The sequence below is a fragment of the Amphiura filiformis genome, chromosome 8 (assembly GCF_039555335.1).
Source record: "Amphiura filiformis chromosome 8, Afil_fr2py, whole genome shotgun sequence".
Lineage (NCBI taxonomy): Eukaryota > Metazoa > Echinodermata > Ophiuroidea > Amphilepidida > Amphiuridae > Amphiura > Amphiura filiformis.
In genome coordinates this window covers 36,581,344-36,606,782 of record NC_092635.1, presented here as the reverse complement: position 1 = coordinate 36,606,782, position 25,439 = coordinate 36,581,344, and the positions used below count along the sequence as shown (strand labels likewise).

Below are 25,439 nucleotides of genomic sequence, written 5' to 3'. Positions count from 1 at the left end.
TTGACATATTCAGGTCCACACCTTCTATACATTTATAATGAGGACCGAGGCAAGTTTAATCTATATCATGGTGGCTAAAGGTGATAAAACATACATTAATCACTGGAATTACGAGAGCATATTATGCGGGTTTTCTCTCCTTCATCTGCTTTATTCCTTATATGTGCCGCCCATAAGCCACCTTACTTTATGTCGTCCCGCCCACAAGCTTTTTCTCTCCTCCCTCTCTCTACTTTTGTCCTGATTACATGTCGCCCTCGTTGTATGTGCCGCCTTACAAGGCGCCCCTACGTTATATTTTAAATATACGCCTGTTGTACTTTTCTGGCGCCCCAAAGCCACCATGACTGAGTGGAAGGTTTTCATCGCTGTTTTCTGAGATTCAGAGAGAGTCTTGATGACAGATCATTTTGCCAAATAAAATACAATCACAGGCATAGGCTCTGTATATCATACAATTTTGATAGCAAAATTGAGGTAAGCCATCAAGTGAAGAAGGTGAAGAATCCTGTGCCCTTTTCTCAGTTTGTCAAGCTGCCATTCACGACAGAAGGGTCAGTGTCAAACCTAGTACCTATTTAAGGGAGTGTTCATAAATACTTTGGTGGGGGTGGAAAAGTTGGAACCTCGGACGTCAAACATTTTTTGATTCCCCCCTAAAAAGTGTGGATTTTTTTTCGATCCCCCCTTTTTATGTTGGAGAAAATTTCTTGAAGTCCAGTGAATCCAGCACCTTTTGCCGACAAAATAAGTTCATGGTACTCTCTAAATGTAAAGAGTGAAAAACTCACTCCCCAAAGAGTGATTCACCTATAAGACCACTCAAAAAAGAGTGAAATGTGTTTTTTAACTTTACTCCACTATTTTGAGTGGTTTTAAAGTTAAAAAACACATTTCACTCTTTTTTGAGTGGTCTTATAAGTGAATCACTCTTTTGGGGAGTGAGTTTTCACTCTTTTACATTTAGAGAGTAGCCTACATATGTCATATTGAAGCTATTTTGTGAAATATAGTACAAAACTGGAATTAATTTGAGCGAAATGACAAAAAATTGGCACTTTTTAGTTTAAAATGACCAAATATGGGGTTAATTTTGGTTAGAAACCCATATACAGGCATCAACATTGGGGGGATGATTGTATGGACCACCCCCTATCAAAATATTGGGGGAATCTACCCCTATGGTCATTAACTCTTAGCTAAAAATTACCGTTTAGAGTTATTACTCATTGGAGTCATAGTGATACACCCAAATTATAAAGTGCGCACATTTTGTTGATTTGTAGCTTGAGTGGCAAAATTGAAATTGTTTGGAATGTATATACCTTCTCGTACATTTTACCCCAGAATTTTACCCTCAAATTTTTTGATCCCCTATGAAGTACTGAATTTTTTTTGATCCCCCTTTTAGGACCCAAAACCCATCCCCAATATTTTCCAACCCTCCCACCAAAGTTTTTATGAACACTCCATAAGAATTTTAAGTCCTATACCTTCATATTATCAGGTACAGGTTTGCTGGTGATCAATGCTGGTGAGCCTTCACTGAAGAGTGGCTCATGGAGCAATTTGTATGCTGCGCTTCCATTTTGTTGATATAGAAGGTTTCAAGAAAAATTCCGACGGGTGTATACAGTGACTATGTTCAAGAGTGAGATAGAAATAATTTAGCTAATCCTCTTTCAAGTACCTTATTCTACGAACTTATTGACCGCCCCTCGCATATTCACAGATGTAAATTGCCTTTTTGTCATTGGTCAATTTGAAACAAAAAGATAAATATGATAATTGAATTTCTTTATCTTTTTATGAAGTGAACGCAAATTACATCATTGCTCTTTCTGGATAGAAAATTGTAAATTTGGATACTTTTTATTTTATTTTGCTCACAGATGATCCTAGTGCTGGTTCTGGGTCCAGGGGCTTCATATCCGCAAAAAATGTATTGCCAAAATAATAATAATAATAGGCCTAATAATAAAAGAAAATAAATAAATAAACGTTTTACGGCTGATTTTTTTTTTCAGTTTAAACATTTAGCAAATTAAACGGACAGCTTTGAAAATTGCTGCTAAATGGGGGCAATATTATCAATTCATTGCTAACAACATGGATCCAAAGCTCACACACCCAATATATCTTGGAGGCAGGTTTTGTACCTTACTCTTGTATAAAAGTCTAATTGGTTATTTTTCTATCTCATAAAGGTGGGTGGTCAAATTATTGGGAAAATAGAAATTAGTTTTCATTAAAAAAAATGGAATATTGATTTCTTTTTAAAATATTTTGTTTTCCTACATCATGTTTTATACGGTATACCCGTTTTATAGGCCTACTTGACTGATTTGTTGCCGATTAGTGAGAGTGCATGTGAGTGTTTTGTTTTTGTGGTTGTCTGTTTTGTAAAGTGTTGTGTCTTATCCTTTTTTGTTGTTGTTGTTGATTGAAATATGAAAAGTTGAATAAAACATACGAAAAAGTTATCAACTAATTGGCAGGCTGCTAATTGGGCTTTAAAAAAGTCAAGAAGTAAAATAACTATGATAACTCCCTCATTGGTTTGGATTTGTCAAGATCGCGTAGTTAGGTGTTTCTATTTCAGAAAATATAAAACAGGACGTGAGTGACGGCTATATGATAATTTTGCATTTTATGGTGTATATTCACAGTAAAAACTTGTGCTGTGTTCCTTACTACGTACATGATATTACATTCATTGTGAAATTTTCAATTAATTTTAGTAAAAGATAAATAACTGAAAAGAGAAATGAAAATGAGTTATAGAAACACCAAACTGCAGGTAATCAATCAATTAATCAGTTGTTATTGATTACGCTGCCGTGTGTGTATACACAAATTCTGAGTCATTGAGGTTTTGAAATACCTACAAAATCCGGAGATCGTTCGAAATAGCAAGAAAGAAGTAGTGGAACTATGTGCTGAAAGTATCCTACGAAGCTAAGGAAGTTACTGTGTAGTAAGTTTCCATGTAATTTAAGGTCAAAGAAGCAAAACGAGTGCCGACTCCGTTCGAATACTACACACGATACCGATATTCGAATGGGAACAGGTGTTTTGTTTGGTATTCTACAACTTTACTTTGTGTACGTAAAATACAGTAGTTCGTTGTAGGGAAGCACGTTACAGTGGGCGTCAAAATGTCATTGTCAGTGTCTAATAGTGATTCAGGAATGTAGTAGTACAGAATTCCTGCCTCTTATTTCATGCCCACCACTGTACTGCTGTATATCTGGTTCCATACAGCAACACGCAGTATTGCTGTCTGGTAAGCAGGTACGCAATTGAGACGTCGTGAATTGAGACGCCGGAGCCGGTCAAACACAGAGGACTAGCCTACATCCCGTATCCTACTATCACTCAAACAAGCAAATCTCTTCACGAATTCACTCACCTTGCGATCCTACATCATCAGTTGAAACAAACATCTAAGTTTCCAAAAACAACTTTGTCATTCCTCAAAACTACAAGTAACTTCATTAATAAAAAATTGAAATCATACTATTACCCGTTATTGAAAATTTTGTTCGATTTATGTGAACCAAAACAACGCACGAGTCGAGTTCAGTTTACCAAAATGGTAGCTCCTGTCTCCTGGTCACCTCAAATATGACGTCAGTATCAAGCTGCTTATTAAACGGTGGATCGGATTGGTTGAAATCAACGCCTCGTTTTTGACCTTACAGGGGTCAGAGATATGCATATTCATGTATGAAAACAGCGATGCGGATATAGTATCATCACCGAGAACTGAGAATTGCGACATTTTCGATGTTTGTACCGGGAATTTCAGACACGGAGACTCATGGAGATTTCGAAAAATTCGTCCAAAGGTAACCAAAGGGTTGGGGATCGCATTTTTAACTATCACTAAATGTTTCGGAATTGAGGTCGGCTAAAAAGTAGACAGTTTCGGGACTGTAATTGGTGTAGATATGTCACATTTTGAACAGTGAGCGATAAGTGACCAATTTCATGCTCAGCACAAGTGACTATCTTTACTCAGGGTAGTACTGCTGATGAGCAGTGTTTTTCCGAGTTGAAAAAGTCCAACAAACTTCAAAATAGAAAATACTGAGTGAAGAGTGAGGTGCATCTCAATATACCGGCATGAAAGCTCAGCGGAGCTCTTCACTGCAGTTTATCAAATTACAGGAAAAAGTTAATAATCAAATTCGGCTGACATGGGCATGGCTGAAATGGAGCTAAGCTATACGTTGAACAACTGAATACATGCACAACGTGTGGACCAATATATTTTGGTAAACATTTTAGGCCTATAACAAAATGTATATTTTGTACAATTGTACAACTATCGTTTCTACCCTATGACCTATAAAAGTTACCTGTTATCATTTAAGTATCCGCAAAAAACTGGTCATCGCAAGTATCTTTGTCTTTGATGCTGAAAACTAAGGATATTCACGCAGGGACAAAACAGGACGAAAACCTTACCTTGATCGTAAAATCCAGCCCATGCATGTCATAAAGAATTCATTATTTCATTGTGTAAATGTCAGTGATTGTGTCCATGTATTGTTATTGCACCTGCGAGAGCAGTTGTCAAGCTGAATTTATACTCGATCGCTGGATCACCACATGAATTCGCCTCTCGAAAACCTCTTTGTTAAGCATCGAGCACGCTGACTGGCTTAGCAATTATCAATGAAGTAGTTTTGTAAACCAATCAGGTTAGACGTACTTTACTGGCGAGTCACATGGGGGTCACATTAATTAATACCGTAAAAGGTCGTTGCGTTCATTGATTGGCTTACGATTGCAATGAATGGTTTTTGCAACCAATCACAATACAGGTTATATGGCGCCCGTCGGAAATTTTGCCCACGTCCATGATGACGTCCATGATGACGTCATGCTCCAGTGCCACAAGGTGCCGGAGGCTGGCTTTTCTGCGAAAGCGAGCGAGTGGTATAAAGTCAGTTTCACACCTGTGATTTATGAAGCACATCATAAAATCTCTGAGCACATCCACAGCGCATTTGACAGATAAATATGAAATTTGCAGTTCTGAGCAACGGGATTCCATGAAATTGACGATTATGTAAGTTATTCTGCAGGATCGGTAATAATTAACAGCTGGTCTGCTTTATTTGAAGTGCATATTGAAGTTTGTAAGTTTGTGACTTCGTATGTTATGTGCAATTGATATTATAGGAAGCTTAAATTGGCAGGCTGTCATGCAATTTATCCGTCTCTTATCCACCTCGCTGGACATAGTAAATTGTGTATTTACTTCTGCTTCCATTGCTTTACACGGTGTCATGCAACAGCGAATCCGACTAGATTTTGAATGCAATGGTCTCTAGCCAATGAAGCTATCGGTGAGCAAATTCTTGGGTAGATTTCTCGAGCAAAGCCTAAGTTGCAGCTCGATACACGGCCACTGTTTGTCAGGGGGGTCAAACCCCCACCCTTTATATTTCCCCCATGCTTTTTAGACAGACACCCGTTTGCAGTGTTTGTGACCAAAGCTTACAAAATTACTTTATCAAATTCGGAAGACTGAACATCGGCGCTAGTTTTATACAGTCACTTCCGGGTCTGTTTTATCACTATCTGCAGTGCACCATCAATCCATTTCAGAATTGATGAAGAATTTATCCTCTTAACAAACACTCATGATTTTCTTACTCATCTGAAACATTTGCGACATTATTAATGGCACAACTTAATCACTGCAATCATCTTTTGAAAAATACGACTTTCACCATTAGATTGTTTATCATGAAACACATGGGCGAATGGTAAAAGGTTGACATCCTGTTCAAATCAATTGCGATACGTCAGTCTCTACACTACCGCTGTGTAGAGACTGGCTAATCATGGCCATTCATGAAAATTGTGGATCGTCGATTCTATTATGGGTGACGTGGGTCATGAGTTGAAATTGAAAACATCAGCAAATTAATTTCCGAAATTTTTATATGAAATTTATAAACAAAATATGAAAATTTGAAGAAATCATCAAATTACTAATATTTTTTCAATTGGTACATTGTAGCTGTACCCACACGCTTTATATATTGCTCACACGCATTTTAGAAACCCACCCTTAATACAGCAAAATTTTAACCCCCACCGTTTTTACCCATTTTCGGAATTCCAAACCCCCACACTGTAGAAAGCGTGCTGGATAAACAATGACGGCCTGCACAAATCTGTCACAATTGTTGCTGAAATGAATCCTGTCAAGCAAGTAAAGGGAACATGGGAATCAATGTTACCGTGCCTTGTGGCATGTGTTGAGTTTTGGCTTTTGACAGATATGTATACCACGTCATTGCCAGTAGTCCGGCAGTACAATCAGGGTTTGATTTACAACAAAAAATTACATGCATTGGTGCATGTAGAATAAAAAACCTACATGCACCAGCAAAAAGTTACATGCACCCCTGCATGCACCATTAGTTTTGCAAAATGTATCACATTGCCATTTTTTTAGACACATGATTTACTATGTACAGGGCATGCAAGGAAAATTGTGGATTTATACAAAATGATATAACACCTTTATAAATTACACTACTTGGTGAAATATTCAGCAAACTTTCTTTATTCTCACTTTGCCTGATTTTCAGGGGCTGTGCAATAATTATGAGCCCTTGGGGAGGTTAAAATTGGGCAAGAAATTTTTGGCGACCCGTAAGGGGGGGGGGGGGAAGCAATTTTTGGCAAGCCGAGAGGGGGGGCAAGGGATTTTTGGCACACATTCAAACTCAGCATGATTATTATGAAATGTTACCTACAATTGAGAGCAAATTATATATTGATACCTTTTTCAGATTTTTGTGGAACCAAGCTTAGACTTAGTCCAGAATGGTTTCCCCAATGAAAACATATACAGTCGGAGGGCTGTCACACACGTTTTCCGTTAAATGTCAAATTATTAGCGTACGCAACCTTTGCAAAAATGACTTTGGCACTTTTGGGTATGCTTAATACCTTGATATATCATTTTGGCCACTCTTGTCATTAAAATTCATGATTCTTGTTAAGGATTTACATGTACAACTCCGATATTATCTAAGTAATGCTTTTAAACTTCTAAAGTCAACCTTATTATTCATGTTGGCTCACACATTGCCATTATTCATGTTGGCTCACACATAATTTTTGGAGTGTGTCTAATGAAGTCACATTAGGTGAAAATAGGGAAAGCAAGCAGCTGAATAATACACTTGCAAGGTTGCTGTAGAGGCACTCTAAATGTCAACCAAATACTTACGCTGTGATCAAGATCTTCCTACTATAAATATCCCTTTCAACAACGAAAAGAAGCTAAAAATCGTATAATTCACGATTATTTCACGAGGAAATGTCAGTTAATCATTGTCACTAAGCCTTACAAAAACTTGATGATTTCTCTGTTAATATCAGCAATAAAACTACAAAATAAAACGGCAAAGTTTAGTCGCTACCTGAAAAATACTGGATTCAACTTGTAAGCTTGCATACGCATAAAGGTTCCAGGCATGACGAATTTTATGCGCTCTCGCAGTAACGCTGTAGTCTCGCTCAAGCGTTCGCAGTATACGCTTACAGTAAAAGTGTGGATTCATCACGGATTAACAATGGTTGGCTCCTGTACAAAGGTATAGGAGGAGTTGTTGAATTAAAATTAATATTTTATTGTAAGACTAGTCTTTAATTGTTGTCTAACAGGTATTCAGAAATCAAAATGGACAAATGTCCCCTAATTGAACAAGCATTATTTAATATTTGGCACTTTTGGGTATGCTTAATACCTTGATATATCATTTTGGCCACTCTTGTCATTAAAATTCATGATTCTTGTTAAGGATTTACATGTACAACTCCGATATTATCTATGTAATGCTTTTAAACTTCTAAAGTCAACCTTATTATTCATGTTGGCTCACACATTGCCATTATTCATGTTGGCTCACACATAATTTTTGGAGTGTGTCTAATGAAGTCACATTAGGTGAAAATAGGGAAAGCAAGCAGCTGAATAATACACTTGCAAGGTTGCTGTAGAGGCACTCTAAATGTCAACCAAATACTTACGCTGTGATCAAGATCTTCCTACTATTAATACCGTAATATTGACCAATACCTGAACTTCCTAAATGCAGTCGCACGGGAAAAACACAGATTAGTAATGTTGATGACACTGAAAAAAAATGAGTGTGTCATGAACACTTGGTTTGTAATGAAGTGACTCAAAAGACAGAATGCAGGAAAAGAGGTCGCTGTTGAGGTCATATGTTACACAAAACTTATATTAATTTGTCTGGATTATATCATACTCATGAAGTGATTGTGAAATGTAAATTCAATCAAAGATTTGTTTAATTTGTACAGTGACACACAGGTGGGGTAATTAGTGATAAAAGACATCCAAGTGAAAATTGTTATGGTAACGGCAATTTTTCAAGGAAATATTAATTGAGTTCAATTTATGTTGATTACATCCTGTCGGTTAATTGTTGAAACCACTTGTTCATTACTTCAGGTTATGCCAGATAGGAAATGGTTGTACCCAGTTGACCAGACAGAACCATGCCTATAAGTGAAGCGAATGCAGAACGATGTCTCCAAGTACTGCAGGATTATCGAGCTTCTGCTCACAATCAATACAATCAACAACTCCAGGGAGAAGTGAACAGGACATTCAATGTCCTGGCATCATGCATCAAAAGTCTTGTCCCAACCAGTAAGCTAACTAAACATGGTCCCATTGTGCGGCAGGACAGTCGGGACCGAGAAGAAATCTTGGTGTTGACTTTTGAAAATCCTCCGAAAAGCATCTTAGAGTTTGGTATTCAGTTGATACAGTCGGGGAATAGAGGTGGTAGTTTTACAAGTCCAGGAGCAGTGCCGTCCAACCTGCCGGCAATTCGTTCAATTGGAAATATTAAGATATCGGTGGTTGTACCTAATGGGTATGCCTACCAGGATGAGAAGTTGAAGATAGGGGATGAGATACTTGAGATCAATGGGTACTTGATGGAAAGATGCTCTGTACAAAGAGCAAGGTAAGTAAATTGTAGAAATGGTAAAACATTTTGATTCTGTTACACATAATGAGACCATAGATTAATAACACACAGATTGGAATATAACCATGCCTGTGCTCTCTAAGCGTACTTGAATTCAGCTGACGCCGGTACAGTGTGCAGACCTGGCGACATTGCTCATCTCACACATGAAGTCTCTTTTGCTTATGCTCGTGCAATTTGTGCTATTTTTGAGTTCGCTCACGAATACCTGACTTAGCGTCGACCCCCCATAGGCAACATGCCCACATTCCGCGGTATGAATGAGACACTGTATTCAAATGAAAACAATAATCTGATGTTGCCCTCTAAAACAAGCAGCCAAGTGATTACACTTGGATGTTGACATTAGTAGCTTTATTTATTTATTTATTCTTTCTTTAACCAGGGTAGCCCCTTCAGTAACTGGTACTGATCTCCAAGGGGGCCCTGAGTGACAATTTACAACACACAATATAAATAATAGAAAATTTGATAAAAATTAAAAGCAATGCATGGAAGCAAAAGTTACATAAATACACTATTTACATTGTACATCATGTCAAATAATAATTACGTTATACAGTAATAGAATTATAACATTGTACAAGTTTTACAATCAAATAGAAAGTAAAAGACAAAATATTATATAAATTTGTGGAATTTGATAAATCAAATAATTAAGTCTAATTACAATTTTGAAATATAGTTTTAAAAGTATGAACGGTCATTGAATAAAAGTTTCCACGGATGTCTTGAGGGACTCTATACCAAGTTAATAACATGATCTGTAGTGAAAAGTTCTCCTACCAGGATTTATGTTCCATTTTGGAATGACAAGAGAATTGAAACTTTGGCTTCTTCTGAATTGGATCAGTTTGTGTCCTTTGTGTTATTGATTCTGAATGGGAAAAAATCCTCTATTTGCTGATTACAAGCCGACGACGGATGTCGGCTTGTTCTGTCTCTTCTCAATTCTTTTTCTTCTTCTTTCTTACAAGCCGACGACGAATGTCGGCTTGTTCTGTCTTCTTCCAATTCTTTCTTTCTTTCTTTCTTTCTTCTGGCAACCAATCAAAATGCTCTAACTCCACCAGGGATTGACAGATTTCAACCATACTTGACCCAAATGACCACTGGGCTAGGCCAAACCTTCCATTTGACTTTGACCTTGCTGTGACCTTTGACCTAGCTATAATGGTCAAAAATGTGATTTCACAAAAAATGCTACTCCTTCCACAAATTACATGCAATGATCATGTGACTCATGCATATGAATCAACATGTGGCAGTGCTTAAAACTTGCTAAAAAGAATTGAGGTCAAAGGTCATTAAGGGGTCATTTCCGGTCTGAAAGCTAAAAATATTCAAAAAATCACTGTCTTTACAAATTATATAGCAGAGAGTCGCCTTTAGCACACATGCATTGCTACTAGCCAGGGTCTTTAGGATGCCTACAGTTTTGGGGTCAAAGGTCATTATAGGGGTTACTTCCGTCAAAAACCGAAATATTCAAAAAAATTTATCTCAAAATGTAAACAGACCAGAGTAATATAACCATCACACATGAATCAGTGTTGCCTGATGTATGCATGGTATTTTTATTTTGGGGGTCAAAGGTCAATAAGGGGTCACTTCCTGTTTTTAGCTGAATAACTTTAAGAATTTTTATCTCAAGAACTAAACATGTTAGAATTTTTTAATTAAAATTGGAACAATGCATTTTGTCGGTGTACATAAGGGTTTTTTTTCATTGAGGTCAAATTTCTTTAACGGTGTCCAAAGGTCAATCAAAAATTTAAAAAAATCAAAATCCATGTATAAGTTCCGATTAAGCTGAAATTCACCAGGAATCTTTCTTATGACATCCTAAGCACAATGCAAGAGCAGTTGACCCCATTCGTGACCCAAGGGTCAAGTTATAGGGGTCAAAGGTCAAATTTCGAAATTGGTCCAATCGAGCTCAAATTCAACAGGAATTATTCTTACGACATTCTAAACATGTTAAAAATATAATAATATTTATGACCCCAAAGGTCAAAGTTTAGGGGTCAAAGGTCAACTGCGGCGGCTTGTACTCAGAGTCTGTTGACTCTAGTTTCTTCTTTCTTCTGGCAACCGCAATCAACTGCATGTAGCTCCGCAAGGGATTGACAGATTTCAACCAAAGTTGACCCAAATGACCATTGGGCTAGGCCAAACCTTCCATTTGACTTTGACCTCGCTGTGACCTTTGACCTAGCTATAATGGTCAAAAATGTGATTTCACAAAAATGCTACTCCTTCCACAAATTACATGCAATGATCATGTGACTCATGCATATGAATCAACATGTGGCAGTGCTTAAAACTTCCTAAAAGAATTGAGGTCAAAGGTCATTAAGGGGTCATTTCCGGTCTGAAAGCTAAAAATATTCAAAAAATCACTGTCTTTACAAAATATATAGCAGAGAGTCGCCATTAGCACACATGCATTGCTACTAGCCAGGGTCTTTAGGATGCCTACAGGTTTGGGGTCAAAGGTCATTAAGGGGTTACTTCCGGTCAAAAACCAAAAGTGTTCAAAAAATTTTTATCTCAAAATGTAAACAGACCAGAATAATATAACCAACATACATGAATTAGTGTTCCCTGATGTATGCATGGTATTTTTTATTTTGGGGTCAAAGGTCATTAAGGGGTCACTTCCTGTTTTTAGCTGAATAACTTCAAGAATTTTTATCTCAAGAACTAAACATGTTAGAATTTTTAATTTAAAATTGGAACAATGCATTTTGTCGGTGTACACAAGGTTTTTTTTTTATTGAGGTCAAAGGTCATTAAGGGGTCAAAAGGTCAATCAAAATTTTCAAAAAATCAAAATCCATGTATAAGTTCCGATTAAGCTGAAATTCACCAGGAATATTTCTTATGACATCCTAAGCACAATGCAAGAGCAGTTGCCAGTTGACCCCATCCGTAACCCAGGGGTCAAGTTATAGGGGTCAAATTGCGGCTTGTATTCAGCGTCTGTTGACTCTAGTTTATATTTTGAAATAGATGATCTAGTTCCCAAACAAATCAGTAAATAAGCCTCAAGAAAATCACCAGGCAAGTGAGAAGACAAGGTCTTGGGATGTTTCACTTTTGATTTGTTGTAAACTTGATTCTCACGTCTCTAAATTACGAAGACAGGTATTTGCTTTTTATTTGAATTTTAAAGATGGTGTGTTGACCATGATGAATATGATCCCACAGTGGTAAGGTTCAACTTGTATTATGTTTTACACATTCTGGACTGTGATTCAGTACGAGTTACAATACACATCAAGGAAAAGTCTTATTAACACACAGTGTAGAGTGCTTGTTAGGGCAACAACGCTTTATGTCTTAATTGATAAAAGTACAGGAAAGAGACACAAGATTTATTAGTCCCAATAGTCCGGTTGGTGGACTTTCACAGTTCATCTTGATTGAGCAATATAGATCAGTTCCTACTCATCGGACTAAGATTTATGGTAGTGGTCCATAATTTCATCGATTTTGAAAGAGACTGTTTCAGAAGTACATTTAGACTTGTCAAAGTTGTAGGCTAAAACTAGTACTGGTATGGTGCTTGCATATTCTCAATCCGCCTGTTGGCATAGTAATTATATAGCTTTGCCATAACGTGGTCAATAAATGGATAACACCATTTCATCATAAGGGTCATTGCACTATGCACTATTTATGAGTAGTATTTTTGTTGCGTGTATTATTAGTAGATAGATCCTGTTTTCAATCATTATTAAAATTAAAGCCTTTGTATTTTCTAGAACAGCAGTTTCAACTAAACTCCTTTTAATTTTTTAAAGGAGAAAATTCTTAAGTGCCCCGAATGCCCCCTGCGACTAATGGGTGGAATCATGTACCCGCCTCGAGGTCATACATGTAGGCCCCATAATATCGCCATCGGTCTTGTGCCATTTGGAATGCAGCATTGTGCCACAAGTGGTGGTTGCTGATCACCCAGGGTTGCCAAAAGATTTTAGACCGAATCGCGGGTCAAATAATAGAAAAGTCGCCCAATTTTTCTCTTTACCATTGGTTTCTATGGGGCATGAAACTATCGGAAATCAAGGAGCCAATGTTGAAAAAGTCGCCCAAATTTTTTTCTTAACCATTGGTTTCTATGGGACAGGAAATTGTCAAAAGTCGCTGGGGAAAATCTTCAAAAGTCACCCAATTGGGCTACCAAATCGCGGGTTTGGCAACCCTGTGATCACCCGGTTCTTAGAGGTTCTCACCAATACTGGAATAAGGATTTTGGATTTCATAATTTCATTCCCTGGCCTTGTGCATGCTAATTACTGCCAAATTGGATCATATTCATGGGTGGAGCATTTACATAAGTTAATCAATAAGTCACTTGAGGCTTTCATGCCAGAAGAAACACATTGCAGCATCAGTAGTTACAGTATTGATATTGATGCATCCGGTTTATGAGCTTGTCATTGATCTCATTGATTATTTGGATTCTACAAATTCAGGCCTTTATGACAGATCATAGATATGGATTTATTTATATGAGGTATAATTGGCAGATGTAAGTACATCTTCTTTGGTAATAATGACATATCTATGTGAAAGGGTCAGTGTGATATCCATGAAAACTTTCATTTCCAACAAAAAACAGACAAAATATATATCAAATTACTTCTAGAAAGATTTTAAAATGATGAATGGACTGGTGAAAGGGCCAATAAGGCCAGCATTGACGAATGACGACCCACTTTTATGAGATAGAAATAAAAGCAAGAAGACTTTCACACAAGAGTTAGACAGAAAACCTGGCTCCAAATATTATATTGATGGGTGTGTGAGCTTTGGATCCATATCAGGTTTTATGCTATGTGTGTGTGGGGGGGGTTCAATTTGTTATTTTTTTCCACTGATATGGAGTAGAACTAGCCCCGTTCCACAAACCGCGATGCCTCTCGACGCCTCTCGGATAGCGAGTTGGAAAATCATCATACAGGTATCAGAGTACAGCACAGAAGCCAGTGCTAATATGGAGAGTCCCTGGACCTAAACCAGGATCATTTTCAGTTGATTAAAAAAATGATAAAACTGTTGCTACATGTAAATTAGTGCAAGCAAAACAAGCACAACTGTTGCTACATGTAAATTAGTGCACCATAGACGTTTAGGCTTTAAGGTATTTTTTTGTTCTGAAATGTTTAATATCAATTAGCCTTTTAAATTGCCCATGTGTACAGAACTGTACCTCAAGTGTGAAAAGTATTGTTTGGGAAGAGTACTATAAACTGAAAACACTGTCACGCAGGGTTTCTTATCAAGCATAAATTGAACGCACATCCTAGTAATAGGAAGTAACTGTGAATGCCTTATAGGTGGTTATACAGGATACCAATTACCACCAATTACTACCCAATTGGTTCCTCTTAATTTACGTGATAATTGACCAACACTCTTGTGTCCGGTGGGGTGGTAAAACAGTATTTGCACACATTCTTTTAGAAAGACAGGAAATCTGTCATGCATTTAAAAACCAAAGTCATACAAACTAACGAGGGGGGGGGGGGGAGGGCATGAATTTGATATGAAAGTAAGGGTCATTTTAGAAGAAGGATAAATGAAAGCATAGGTACTTTGGATGAAAAATGGACCTTTGGACCTAAATTATGGTAACAACATACTTTTTACAAAATCCAGAGTATTTGGGTAGAGAGGCAAAACTTCTAAGCCTTAGTATTGAATTGCTAAACTTTTCAAACTTAAGTAATAACCAGTGTTGAATGGAAGTTGACATTAATGTTGAAAACACAAGGCATCTTACAGGTACATTAAGTATTGCTTGGCCAAACTGGAACAGACGCATTGCGTCCATGTAGCATACTAAGCGTGTACGCAATGTAAGGCATGTCTATGCTTTCTTCTGTACCGCGCTATGTGCGTGTGTGTTTATCGCGGAGCCACTAGCGTTAATAGTGTTCGATCTTGGCCAAGAATTACTTACCTGTAGGTGACAGTTCTATGGCGAGGTCTTCAGGGTAATGCTAACTTGTGCCATGGGGTCATAGGCACATTCTTTTAGCTTTTGGTGCATAAAGTTACCATTTAGTGGTTGCTAAAGGGTCATTCGAACCCTTTATTTCTATTGTTTTGGATCCATAGTTTCACAAAATTTCAAATTTTTGACCACTTGTTTGAAAATCTAGTCTTTAGGTGACAAGGTGACAAGTGCATGGGTTTGAAAAAAAAAGAAAAGAAACATATACGGGTCCTTCAAATGAGTAACAGCAATGCTGAAAATGTGGGAGGGGGGTCTTTACAGCCATGTACTGAATTTACAAATCGCATCCAATATCGTAGTGCCCCCAGGCAGGCACGAATATGGCTGTGCAGTATAAACACAGGCTGACCGTGAAGTAGGTACATCCTTGATAGTTTCTCAGAAGTTTGATGGGGATTTCCTCCCTGTCCAGATATAACATCACAGAAGAGTGCAAGAAGACTATTGGATTAATGGCTGCCTTGTGGAGTTGATGGATACAGGGTTGCCAAACCCGCGATTTGGTAGCCCAATTGGGCGACTTTTGAAGATTTTTCCTGCGACTTTTGACAATTTCCAGTCCCATAGAAACCAATGGTTAAGAAAAAAATTGGGCGACTTTTCAACATTGGCTCCCGCGACTTCCGCTAGTTTCCTGCCCCATAGAAACCAATGGTAAAGTGAAAAATTGGGCGACTTTTCGATTATTTGACCCGCGATTCGGGCTGAAATCTTTTGGCAACCCTGGACGGATATTTAATTTGACTTATGATCACAAGGTTGTAGGTACATGTACGAACCCTGTCAGGGCCAGTGTGTTGAGTCCTTTATCTTGCTTGTTTCACTCCACCTAAATGTATAATGGGGAGATGTTAGGGGTAGTCATATGAACACCAATGTTGTTGGTAGGCACATGGTGTGCTACCCTCGTGTGAGCAGAGTAAATGTAAAGCACCATGTACAATTTGAAAAGGTGCTATTCGCCGTCGTAGTGTGACATCAAAATTGATCTGGTTCATGCTATCTGTGTTTGGAACCACAATCAAAATGATCACAACACAAAATGGGTGGGTTGCTAATAGGTGAAACCAAGCATGAACCAGTAAAAGGTACCGGTATGACATATTTAGAGAGATTGCGATTTACAAATGTACGTATCGAACGTACATGGAATCTATTCAAAATCACTCTCCTGTGACTGCATTTTGAATAGATTCCACGTACGTTTGATGCTACGTTTGGAAATCGCAATCTCTCTATTCACTACGGCAGCAAATATAAATGATAATATTGATAGCAAGACTTGAGTTGTGAAAACTTGAGTTGTGAAAACTGCAGGGAATATATACAATTTTGTTGATTGGTTGAACAGTGCAACATATATATTTTGAAAGGTTTTATGCATCAAAAAGCTAATATAAGCTAGATTTTCAAGTGGCAGCCAATTTCGGAGCGATTGTATTCCTATTCATCTGGCAAGATATATCAGTTGAAGTAATTGATTGACGTCAAGGGATGTTGGGTTGAGAGAGAAGATTTAAAAAATACTTGCAGAGAGGAATAACAAAACAGATATCACAGATATGGTCATTTGCTTCATTGGGTTCATTATTTTACTAATATGGACTTTGCTCAAGTTAGCAATTTATGATCCAGCTTGATAAGAAGGAGGATATTTTACAGACTTTTTCCGATTGATTGCTTTTTTTGCCTGGTGTGTGAATGCACTGCAGTGTGTGTGCCTTTGTAAAACCCAAGGCCCCTGACAGAGGTTTGGCAAATCAGCTCTAAATGTTGCCATCGTTTTCAGCCTTGAATGATGAAAACGTAACAAAAAGAAGATAAACGTAATCATCACCATCCCCCACAAATGCAATAAATAATACTGTATCTACAATTTATAAGCATATTTGATCTACCCCCGGTAAAATACTGAATTATGTTATGGCAGACCTATGCATACATAGTTATAATTTATATATAGCGGGTGATGATTGATAACACATTTAACACATTTCTAAATTCTAGGTCACCTGAATTGCTTTTTTTTTTTTAATTCAATGTGATGTCAGAATTACATCTAAAATAATTATATTAAAATTGAAAAATAAACCCATCATTTTATGTGACATGTGTTCCAAATAAGCAAATTATAGCCCAATGCTGTATTAATATCATTGCTGATTAGATCACATACATTCTTTTGTCTAGATCTATATTAAATATTCAATTTTTTTCTGACATATTGTGTTCATATTGGCTTGACCTGAAGGTTTTCATGTAGGGTAGTTTCCTTTCTGTTAGAAAATAGGAAATTCTCTTTGTGCAGTTGTCATAGTGACATGACTTGAGAGTCGGTATGGTCAGGAATACCCTTTGGTGCTTATTCCATCATTTTGTCAGGATGCTCAATGAATCTTCATTTTACTATGTTTATCTCAACAGCTCTTGTTGAATAATGCTTACTGTAGCAATCTTCCACACTGTGATGCTTACATGATGCCTTGTCAACTTGTAAATTTGCTATCTTGTTGGTTTGTGCATAAATGTAAAGGCAAATTACATTTAAGAAACAGCCCTAAACGATACAATGTCATTTGAAGAAGGCATCACTACAAAATGGTACATTGTAGTAATATTTAGTGTGAAAAGTGTGTAGAACAAGATGTTCACTACTGTAATTTCATTGCATTTTCACAGTACTTATGACCCGTAAAAAGGTGAAAATTAAAAAATTAAACAACAATGAGTCATTTGAAAATACAAAATAGTTATTGATAGAAAGTAATTTAAAGGTCTGTAACCCGATCGACAGCATCATCCCCCCGATATTTTTCATTGTTGATGAGGTTTTGGTATCACATAATAGATACTATTTTTCTCATTACTATCCTGAAGTTTGACGCCCCAAGTCGATGTATTTCCGGAGAAATCATGAAAAACATCGGCCTTTACAGGCTACCAATTTCTAAATACTATTTTTACGTCGGATTTCTGGGTAGAGAATTATGAATGAATATTCAGTCTCCTCAACAGCTACTTTTGTTTCGCGTCATTCACATTCTGTGCAAAGAGCGAACCACACTAACTGCTGAGGAGACTCCCCGGGAGACTCCAGCTTTACGGCGGTAGTATATAGATCTAAAAATTCCTTCATGAACGAAGCGGGCCAAATAGCTCAGTTGATTAGCGCGTTATGTTTTACCCATGAGGTACCCGGTTCAATACCCGGTAATAGTTCTCTTTTTCCTTTCCATTTTTAACCAAAAGTTTTTTTACATTCATTTGAAATGTACATATTGTAAGAGGAAATATATTTTTGTTTCCTTTTTTTTCTGAAATGGTACGAAAAAGAGTTAAAACAAAAAAAATCCGTTCAATTTTATACGTGCATTTGCAGCATTGTCGTCAGGTCTGTTTTGTTCTTGTCGATAATGGCATGGCTATTGCCATCATTTATACACAAAAATCTATCATGAACGATATAAAGACGAAACTGGTTGTGGTTAGTGGTAGGCCTATCATATATTTATTAAAACTAGTGTCACAACTTAGTATCGGAACTTGACTAGTGGAGCTTGATTGTCATGTCAGTGCACGACGAAGGGAATTACGGCATATGTTGTTGTTGCTTGCCTGTCCAGAATGCAATTCACGCATACCAAGGTATTGGATTGCGAATTTTGCTATTTATTCACATTACGCTGAAAATGCTCTCGTTTTTTCACGAAGTAGCATAAAGGGGACGATATTTGATATTATTATGTAGTTTTAAAGACAATCCATATCCAAAACCAATCTAGGGTTACCCCCCTTTAATGAAATTTTCAAAATTTTGGATTTGTAATTGAGTGGCACAAGATTTACATACATGTGTACCGTTTGATAATTTTAATTTATTATATTTAGTTTATTCATTTCAGCCATAATAACTTCAAATCATCAAGAATCTCCCTGTACTTTGGCAGAGTCAGAAGGAAATTAGGTTGTAGGTAATCATAAGAGGTTGAGCGCCCTCGTACCATCTAGTAATACGATAGACTCGTGTCTGAAACAGGACATGGATGACATTGGTAGGAAATGATTACTAACTTCCTATGTCTTGAATAACTTGGACCGCTTTACCCTGTGGAACTGACTGAACTGCAGTTTGGGAGCTTAGATTGAAATCAAAATGGGAATTACATCAAAAATTAAAACTGAACAAGTGACCGCTGTGTATCCAGTAATCACTTGGGATGACAAAGATGAATAGTGTACAGTAGAATGTTTACATACATCCAAGAAAGACACTGACAAAAAAGCACTTTCTATGAATGACTTGCTCAGGGTTGAAAAATGTTGATTTCCTGGGAAGTTTAAATTTCACTGTAAGATAGCAATTTTCCATACTTTCTTACATGTATTTCTTACTTGGGGAAGCAATATCTCTCCAAACTGCAAAATTTTCCTCCACATCCCACATTTCCCTGGAATGAGTTCCCTTGATTTCGCTTTTTTTTCAGAGACTTGCTTTTTATTAAATATAAATTTCTCTTTTTTTGGAAAAAGTGGAGGATCAAGGAAGTTCATTCCATTGGGAAATGTTGGCAGTTGGAGCTGAATTTTGCTCTCCCAAATACAGAAACACAAGAAATTGTAGGAAATGTTTCAATTTTTTTTAATAGAAATTTGGCTTGTCGTACCAGGAACCAAATGATTATTTCAAGCTTGAACAACAAAAAGCCCCGCAAAAGCAAATGGCAATTTACCAAAAACCATGAAAATTAAAATATAAACCTAACACCAAGTCAATCTTGCAGTTTATTTTGTAAATCTATTTCACATTTTATTTGCATTAAACATTTCCTTCTTTATATACATATCCATGGTGTTTCAAAGTACTACATTTGACACAAAACAATTATAAATCATCGTCAGATCAGGTCTGCGATCAGACCTAGAATTTCAGACTATATTTGCTATGTGTCAAATTTGTGGCTCCCATGGGATCGCACCGATAGTCTGCAATTATCAAGTGAGACAGACAAGTTTTGTATCTATTTCAGCCTAAGACCTCAAATGCATAGTGCAATACCTGTGTCACAGGCACCTGAACAACGTACAGTCACTATGGACCACAATGGCCTCATCCCAATGTCATAGTTCAATAACCTCAATTAAACAACCATTGTGCAAAATTTGACCTCAAGTTATAGAGTATGAGTTTTTGTCCCCAAATTTTCAAAGGTCATTCAATGAATGTACATGTACAAATGTATTGGGGTTAAAGAACTGTGTCCTGATGGGTGAGCATGAAGTGGATCCTAGTGAGTACCTATTGAAGGTGAGTGGTCGGATTGACGGACGTGTTGATGCTACGCTTTATTCCGTACATACGCTAATTGTTATAGAGGGCCATACTACGGGCTGTATGCATTGTAATGTACAAAAAGTAGCCTGGGTTTGGAACAGTAACCTCAGATCGTGCACTGTCTATATTATAGCGTCCCACAGGCCACTGTGATTGTAATTTTGGGCTGTCAACAGCCTGAAAATACAAATTGGATGATCTTTGTCAAACAACCAAATCTGCAAGAAAGTTTCTGCCACAACAAACATTATGTTGTCCTAGGTTTTTGATGCTATAAATTTTTTAAGTAGCTTTGTGGGATGAGGCTGTGAATCACAGGAGTGCCAGGATCGGATAGCAACATTTGCACAGTATTTTTTGTGGTGACATGAGAGCACATCAGGCACATAGAATTGCATTCTGAATGCTAGGATAAGGAATGACCTTCTGATATCTAATAATTTTGATTTTTTTTAAAAATTTGCGATATATGCAAATTTTATGCCATATTAAAAAAAAAATATTTTTGATATTTGACAGTCCTTCAAGTAAACTTTATTAATCTATTAGGGAAGAAAAGCCGTCCATCATTTGAAAATTTTGACCACTCGTATTGAAGATATACATTTCCCAAAAGACTCAAAAATTTTAGCTGTTGGTACCGGATTCCCACCCGAAAATTCAATCGGGTACCCGATTACATAATTACCTGTGAGAGCTTTAGACTATGTTCTGAGCCATAATGGCAAAAACAGCACTTGCTACATGTGTGCGCTACTGCAATCATGCATGCAGATGTATTTTTGCATTTTTTTAAAAGTTAACTAGATTAATCATTGTCAAAAATTGTCAGTAAGCTTCATCAATAAATGTTGACAGGCCTTGAAACTTGTCTCAATGTCATCAAGTTGTGAAGCTATAATTAGTCATCCTTGAGTAACTTTGTCTTTAAAGTGTCATCATATAGGAGATCAATGCAGAAATGCAACATGGGATTGAGTAAGAACAGTAATATGTTTTTGTGTTAGAAATGATTCCTATCCGATAATCTACATGTAGGAAAATGGATTTTAAACCGTGCAATCATGGATTATCATGGATTTATGTTACAAATGGAGCAAAGTGAAGAAATATAGATCTACATTTGTACGTCCGTAGGAGTACTAAACAAGTTGTCTTTGTGACATTTAATTTTTTCATGGGGAAATTAAAGAAAGGTTCCATACTGTATATTCGCCATTCCTGAGTAATGAAGATATCGATCTTTATCATTTTTCCATATACCATAGCAATGACTGGTGAAACCACACCTCAAATTTAATTTGGAAAAAGTTTCTCCAACTTGTACCAGGTGCTGCTTTCCCCATTGCAATCTCCCTCTTAGCCTAAATGGTCTATTCCTCCACAGTTAGAGTGTAAGCTTTCAGCACTTGCCGCTGGCTAGGATCCCTAGACTCTACCAACAGGAAAGAGGCGAGACAGCATGTCTGAGGGACTACAGCGGGCCACTTTAATTGCCAAAACTTTAGCGGTAACTTTTGATTGGTAGCTACGATTATCATACACTTGAAAATGTAATTAACTGTGGTTGTTCCAGTTGATGTGTGTAGAATTGCTTGAATATGTTAAGATCAATAAGTAATCACTACAGAGCAGGTTGTATTACTGAGCCTGTTTGCAGTGGATTATCCCGCTAGCTATGATTTCATGCATTGACCCATGCAAGTAGTGCTACTAGTAGCACCCCCTTTTGCTTCATCAAAGTTTACCCCTGTACGCATGTACGATCTATGAATAAGCATGCAAAAAAACAAAAAGTATTAGCTAACAGTTGATATGAATTTCCTGTACATGGTGTAGAATTCTCCATGACATGTAAAAAAAAAAGGGATGTCCCAGTCCCACACGGTTGGTTCGGGTAAGGTCAAAGCATCACATGCCGCCTACTGCCTTGATTCGCTGTAGGTATTCCAGACTTGGTAGAAATTGAAATCATTTGGCGTTATCTTTCTCCTGCTTAGTTTGAGTCAGGACTAGAGAGGGAGTGTTAGGCAGGCCAGGGGCTTTTTTAATATTTGGATGTTGTTGGTGTCGTATCTGTATCAATGGCTACCGCTGCAGGATTATCTCAATTTGGGATGGCCGCTACCGGACCATCTTATCGTCAGTGCTCCAACATGGTGTCGCTAGCCGATAGTGATTCGGTGGATAATAGGGATAGTATGGCGGTTGATACTTGTGGTAGTGCAGCCAAAGTGTAAGTCAGATTTGGTATCATTGATGAGAATTCTCTCATTTTTATCACAGTTTTGTTGTGGTGAAGTTGTGCATCTTCAGTGATGTGAATAGGGTTACATGGATATCGTAAGCTTACAGGATAGGGATGTAGTCAGCATAACAGGCAAGGACTTACAATTGGGAAAGGGTTATCATACATCATTTCTTTTTACCTGATAAGGGTTTAGTGTTTGATTACCCGGGTTGATTAGGCAGTGATCTGCCAATTGTCGGCAACAAAGTCAAGCCCCATCCAGTTGGCAATCATTGACATCACATACCTCTTGTAGTTTGATTTTTTCTTCTTGATTATGATCCTCTGAAATCTTAGACCCTGGTCAGATGTACATAATTGCGTTATCCGACCATCGTTTTCATTACCATTGTCCGACTGTAGTTGACTAAACAATGTATGGTCACACGGCTGTGTACTTAGTTGCTTGATTTCACGCTGAAATGCATGATCGGATGACGCATTGTGCGGGTCACATGGCTAGTTGTTTGTACTACCGATAGTCCGATCACAGTAACTTGGACTGTAACTATGCTAATTAGCATCGTTGGGAAAAGATGGCAAGACTATAATAGTCTGCCCATGGTCGCTTGCGGTCACACGCTACCAGTATCATATGGTCCGACCATCTTAATACCAGTACATGTACCCTGTGCCCTTTGGCAAGACACTTTATCTTGCCTGGGGACCTGACATATACAAAATCCACGAGTGCGCTCCACGGCTTGGAGAAACTGGAACCAGTTAAATGTTGAATGGTGTGCATCAAATTTAATGTTTGCATTCAGTTTGTGTTACATAACCTCAAAAGTTTATGTGGAGGGGAGGTGTAGCACCCCTAAATGAAGATCTATGGTTCGCAGATAGGTGCAATACGCGGATTTAGGGTTTCACTACCGGAAGTCAATTTGTGCCGAAATTCCTTCCCACAATGCACTAAGCGTTTTGAATAACAATAGATACAGTTCGGAGGTTAATCAATATTCTTTGTTATGCAATACGCATATGTGGGAAGGAATTTCGGCACAAATTGACTTCCGGTAGAGAAACCCTAAATCCGCGTATACGTCACAAATAAGAAATAGCGTATGCATTATATACCTTACTGCATATTGGGGTGTAGGACATGTCATCATAAGATACTTATACAAGTTTTAGTAAAGAGGGAAAGTGGATGAACTAGAACTACATTGTATACATGTACAGGTGAAATCACAATTATGCTATCAATCAGACATGCAGTTCCCTCCATATTCAGTTATTCAAAATAATGGGATTTCTTACACCAATGCTAACTTCTATTTGAATGCCAGCGAAATCATTTGAGACCAGTCACAATAGCATGCGTTTGAATCGATGTAAGGGTAGAAGTGGGCGTAAGAAATCGCCATCTCTCAAATTATCTCAACTGCCTCATCTCATAGCTTTAAGGTTATAACTAAAAATATTTCCTGTGCATACGTCAAAATATTGATTCTTTAACACAAGAAAACAATATGAGACTAAAAATAAAACAATTTTGTCTGTGATTTAGTCCTGAATCATTATCATCTTCAACTTTGATATAATCTTGCTTATTAATAGTGATATTTCCATTTGTAGAAAAACAAAAATATGTTTGTTACATTTGCATCTGTGAAGCTATTTATAACTATTGAATTATAACTTTGCCTTATGACTGGCACCAATTTGAAATGCTTACTCATAGTTGTAGGCCTAATAGTATCGCAATAGGCTTTTTTTTTTAAACCCTTGTTTTTCCCCTCATGACAGGTGAGACCGGGAGGTGAGAAGACCTTTATCTGATGAACGTATCCTCGTTATATTTGTTGGATCATGCCAAATTGTTATTAACTGATTCTGTCAGTCCCTTATTTGGGCATTGTACATTGTATTCATATGTATGTTGGCCAATATTTTTAGGCTTAATTTTGTTTTGCCCTTCAACCTGTGAAGCTACGTAGGAGGCTGAGCCCGCCTAAACAAAGGCCTGAGTGGTTGAAAAATGACCAGAAATACCTAATTTGGGTACAATTACCGAATAGGGTGCAACTTCCTAGACTTGAGTCTGATCCTCGTTTACGGAGTTTATGGTTAGGGTTTAGGGTTGGGGTAGGGCAGTCTTGTAATAATAGAGTTGCACCCTATTCGGCAATCACTCCTAATTTTGCATGATTTTGTTTTTTCGAAAACTTGTACCAAAGTTACAACCACCTGCACAGTGCACACACCGTCAGTTTTCGCTAAACATTGCTATGCAAATTTTTCAAAGTAAATCGAACCCTGCTGCACACACCAGTCGGTGATATGTGCAGGATAGGAGCTAAAAATAATTTCCAGATCCGATTGTCCCACTGATTATATTGTTTTTGAAGTTGGTAACAACAAATCAAAAGCAATGTAGAATAAATCGAAATCCTAATCCATTCTTTGTTTGTTTATTGGCTTGTTTCCTTTTCATTTTGGAAAGAAAAGTAGGAATTAAAAAAAAGGGTTAAGGCACAAAATGGGGGAGTGAACTCAAAATGGTTCTTACAAACCATTTTGAATTTCCTTCCCTCTTCCATACATCAATTGATCATTCCTTTGATGAAATAAAACCCCATAGATATGTACCTTTCTTGATATGATATCCCCTTCGGCCTTCACAAACCTGTACGATTATCGATAAACCCATAATTCAAATAATATTTTCATTAGAAAATATTTACAAATTGCCAATCCAGTTTACTGTACACACGGTAC

The 25,439-nt window shown here is 37.4% G+C and overlaps 1 protein-coding gene across 2 annotated transcripts in view; it reads left to right on the top strand.

Moving 5' to 3' along the window:
• Positions 1-2,839: 2,839 nt before the first annotated feature.
• Positions 2,840-25,439, top strand: part of LOC140158986 (PDZ domain-containing protein 2-like) — a 147,690-nt gene continuing 125,090 nt past the window's right edge. Inside the window, exons 1-2 of one of the 2 annotated variants that reach the window (XM_072182286.1) lie at positions 2,840-2,977; positions 8,516-9,038. In XM_072182286.1, coding sequence (XP_072038387.1) covers positions 8,563-9,038 — 476 coding nt within the window. In that variant the 5' untranslated portion in view covers positions 2,840-2,977; positions 8,516-8,562. Of the gene's footprint in view, positions 2,978-8,515; positions 9,039-22,379; positions 22,662-25,439 lie in introns of those variants that run through there. The other variant, XM_072182287.1, reaches the window with a different exon arrangement.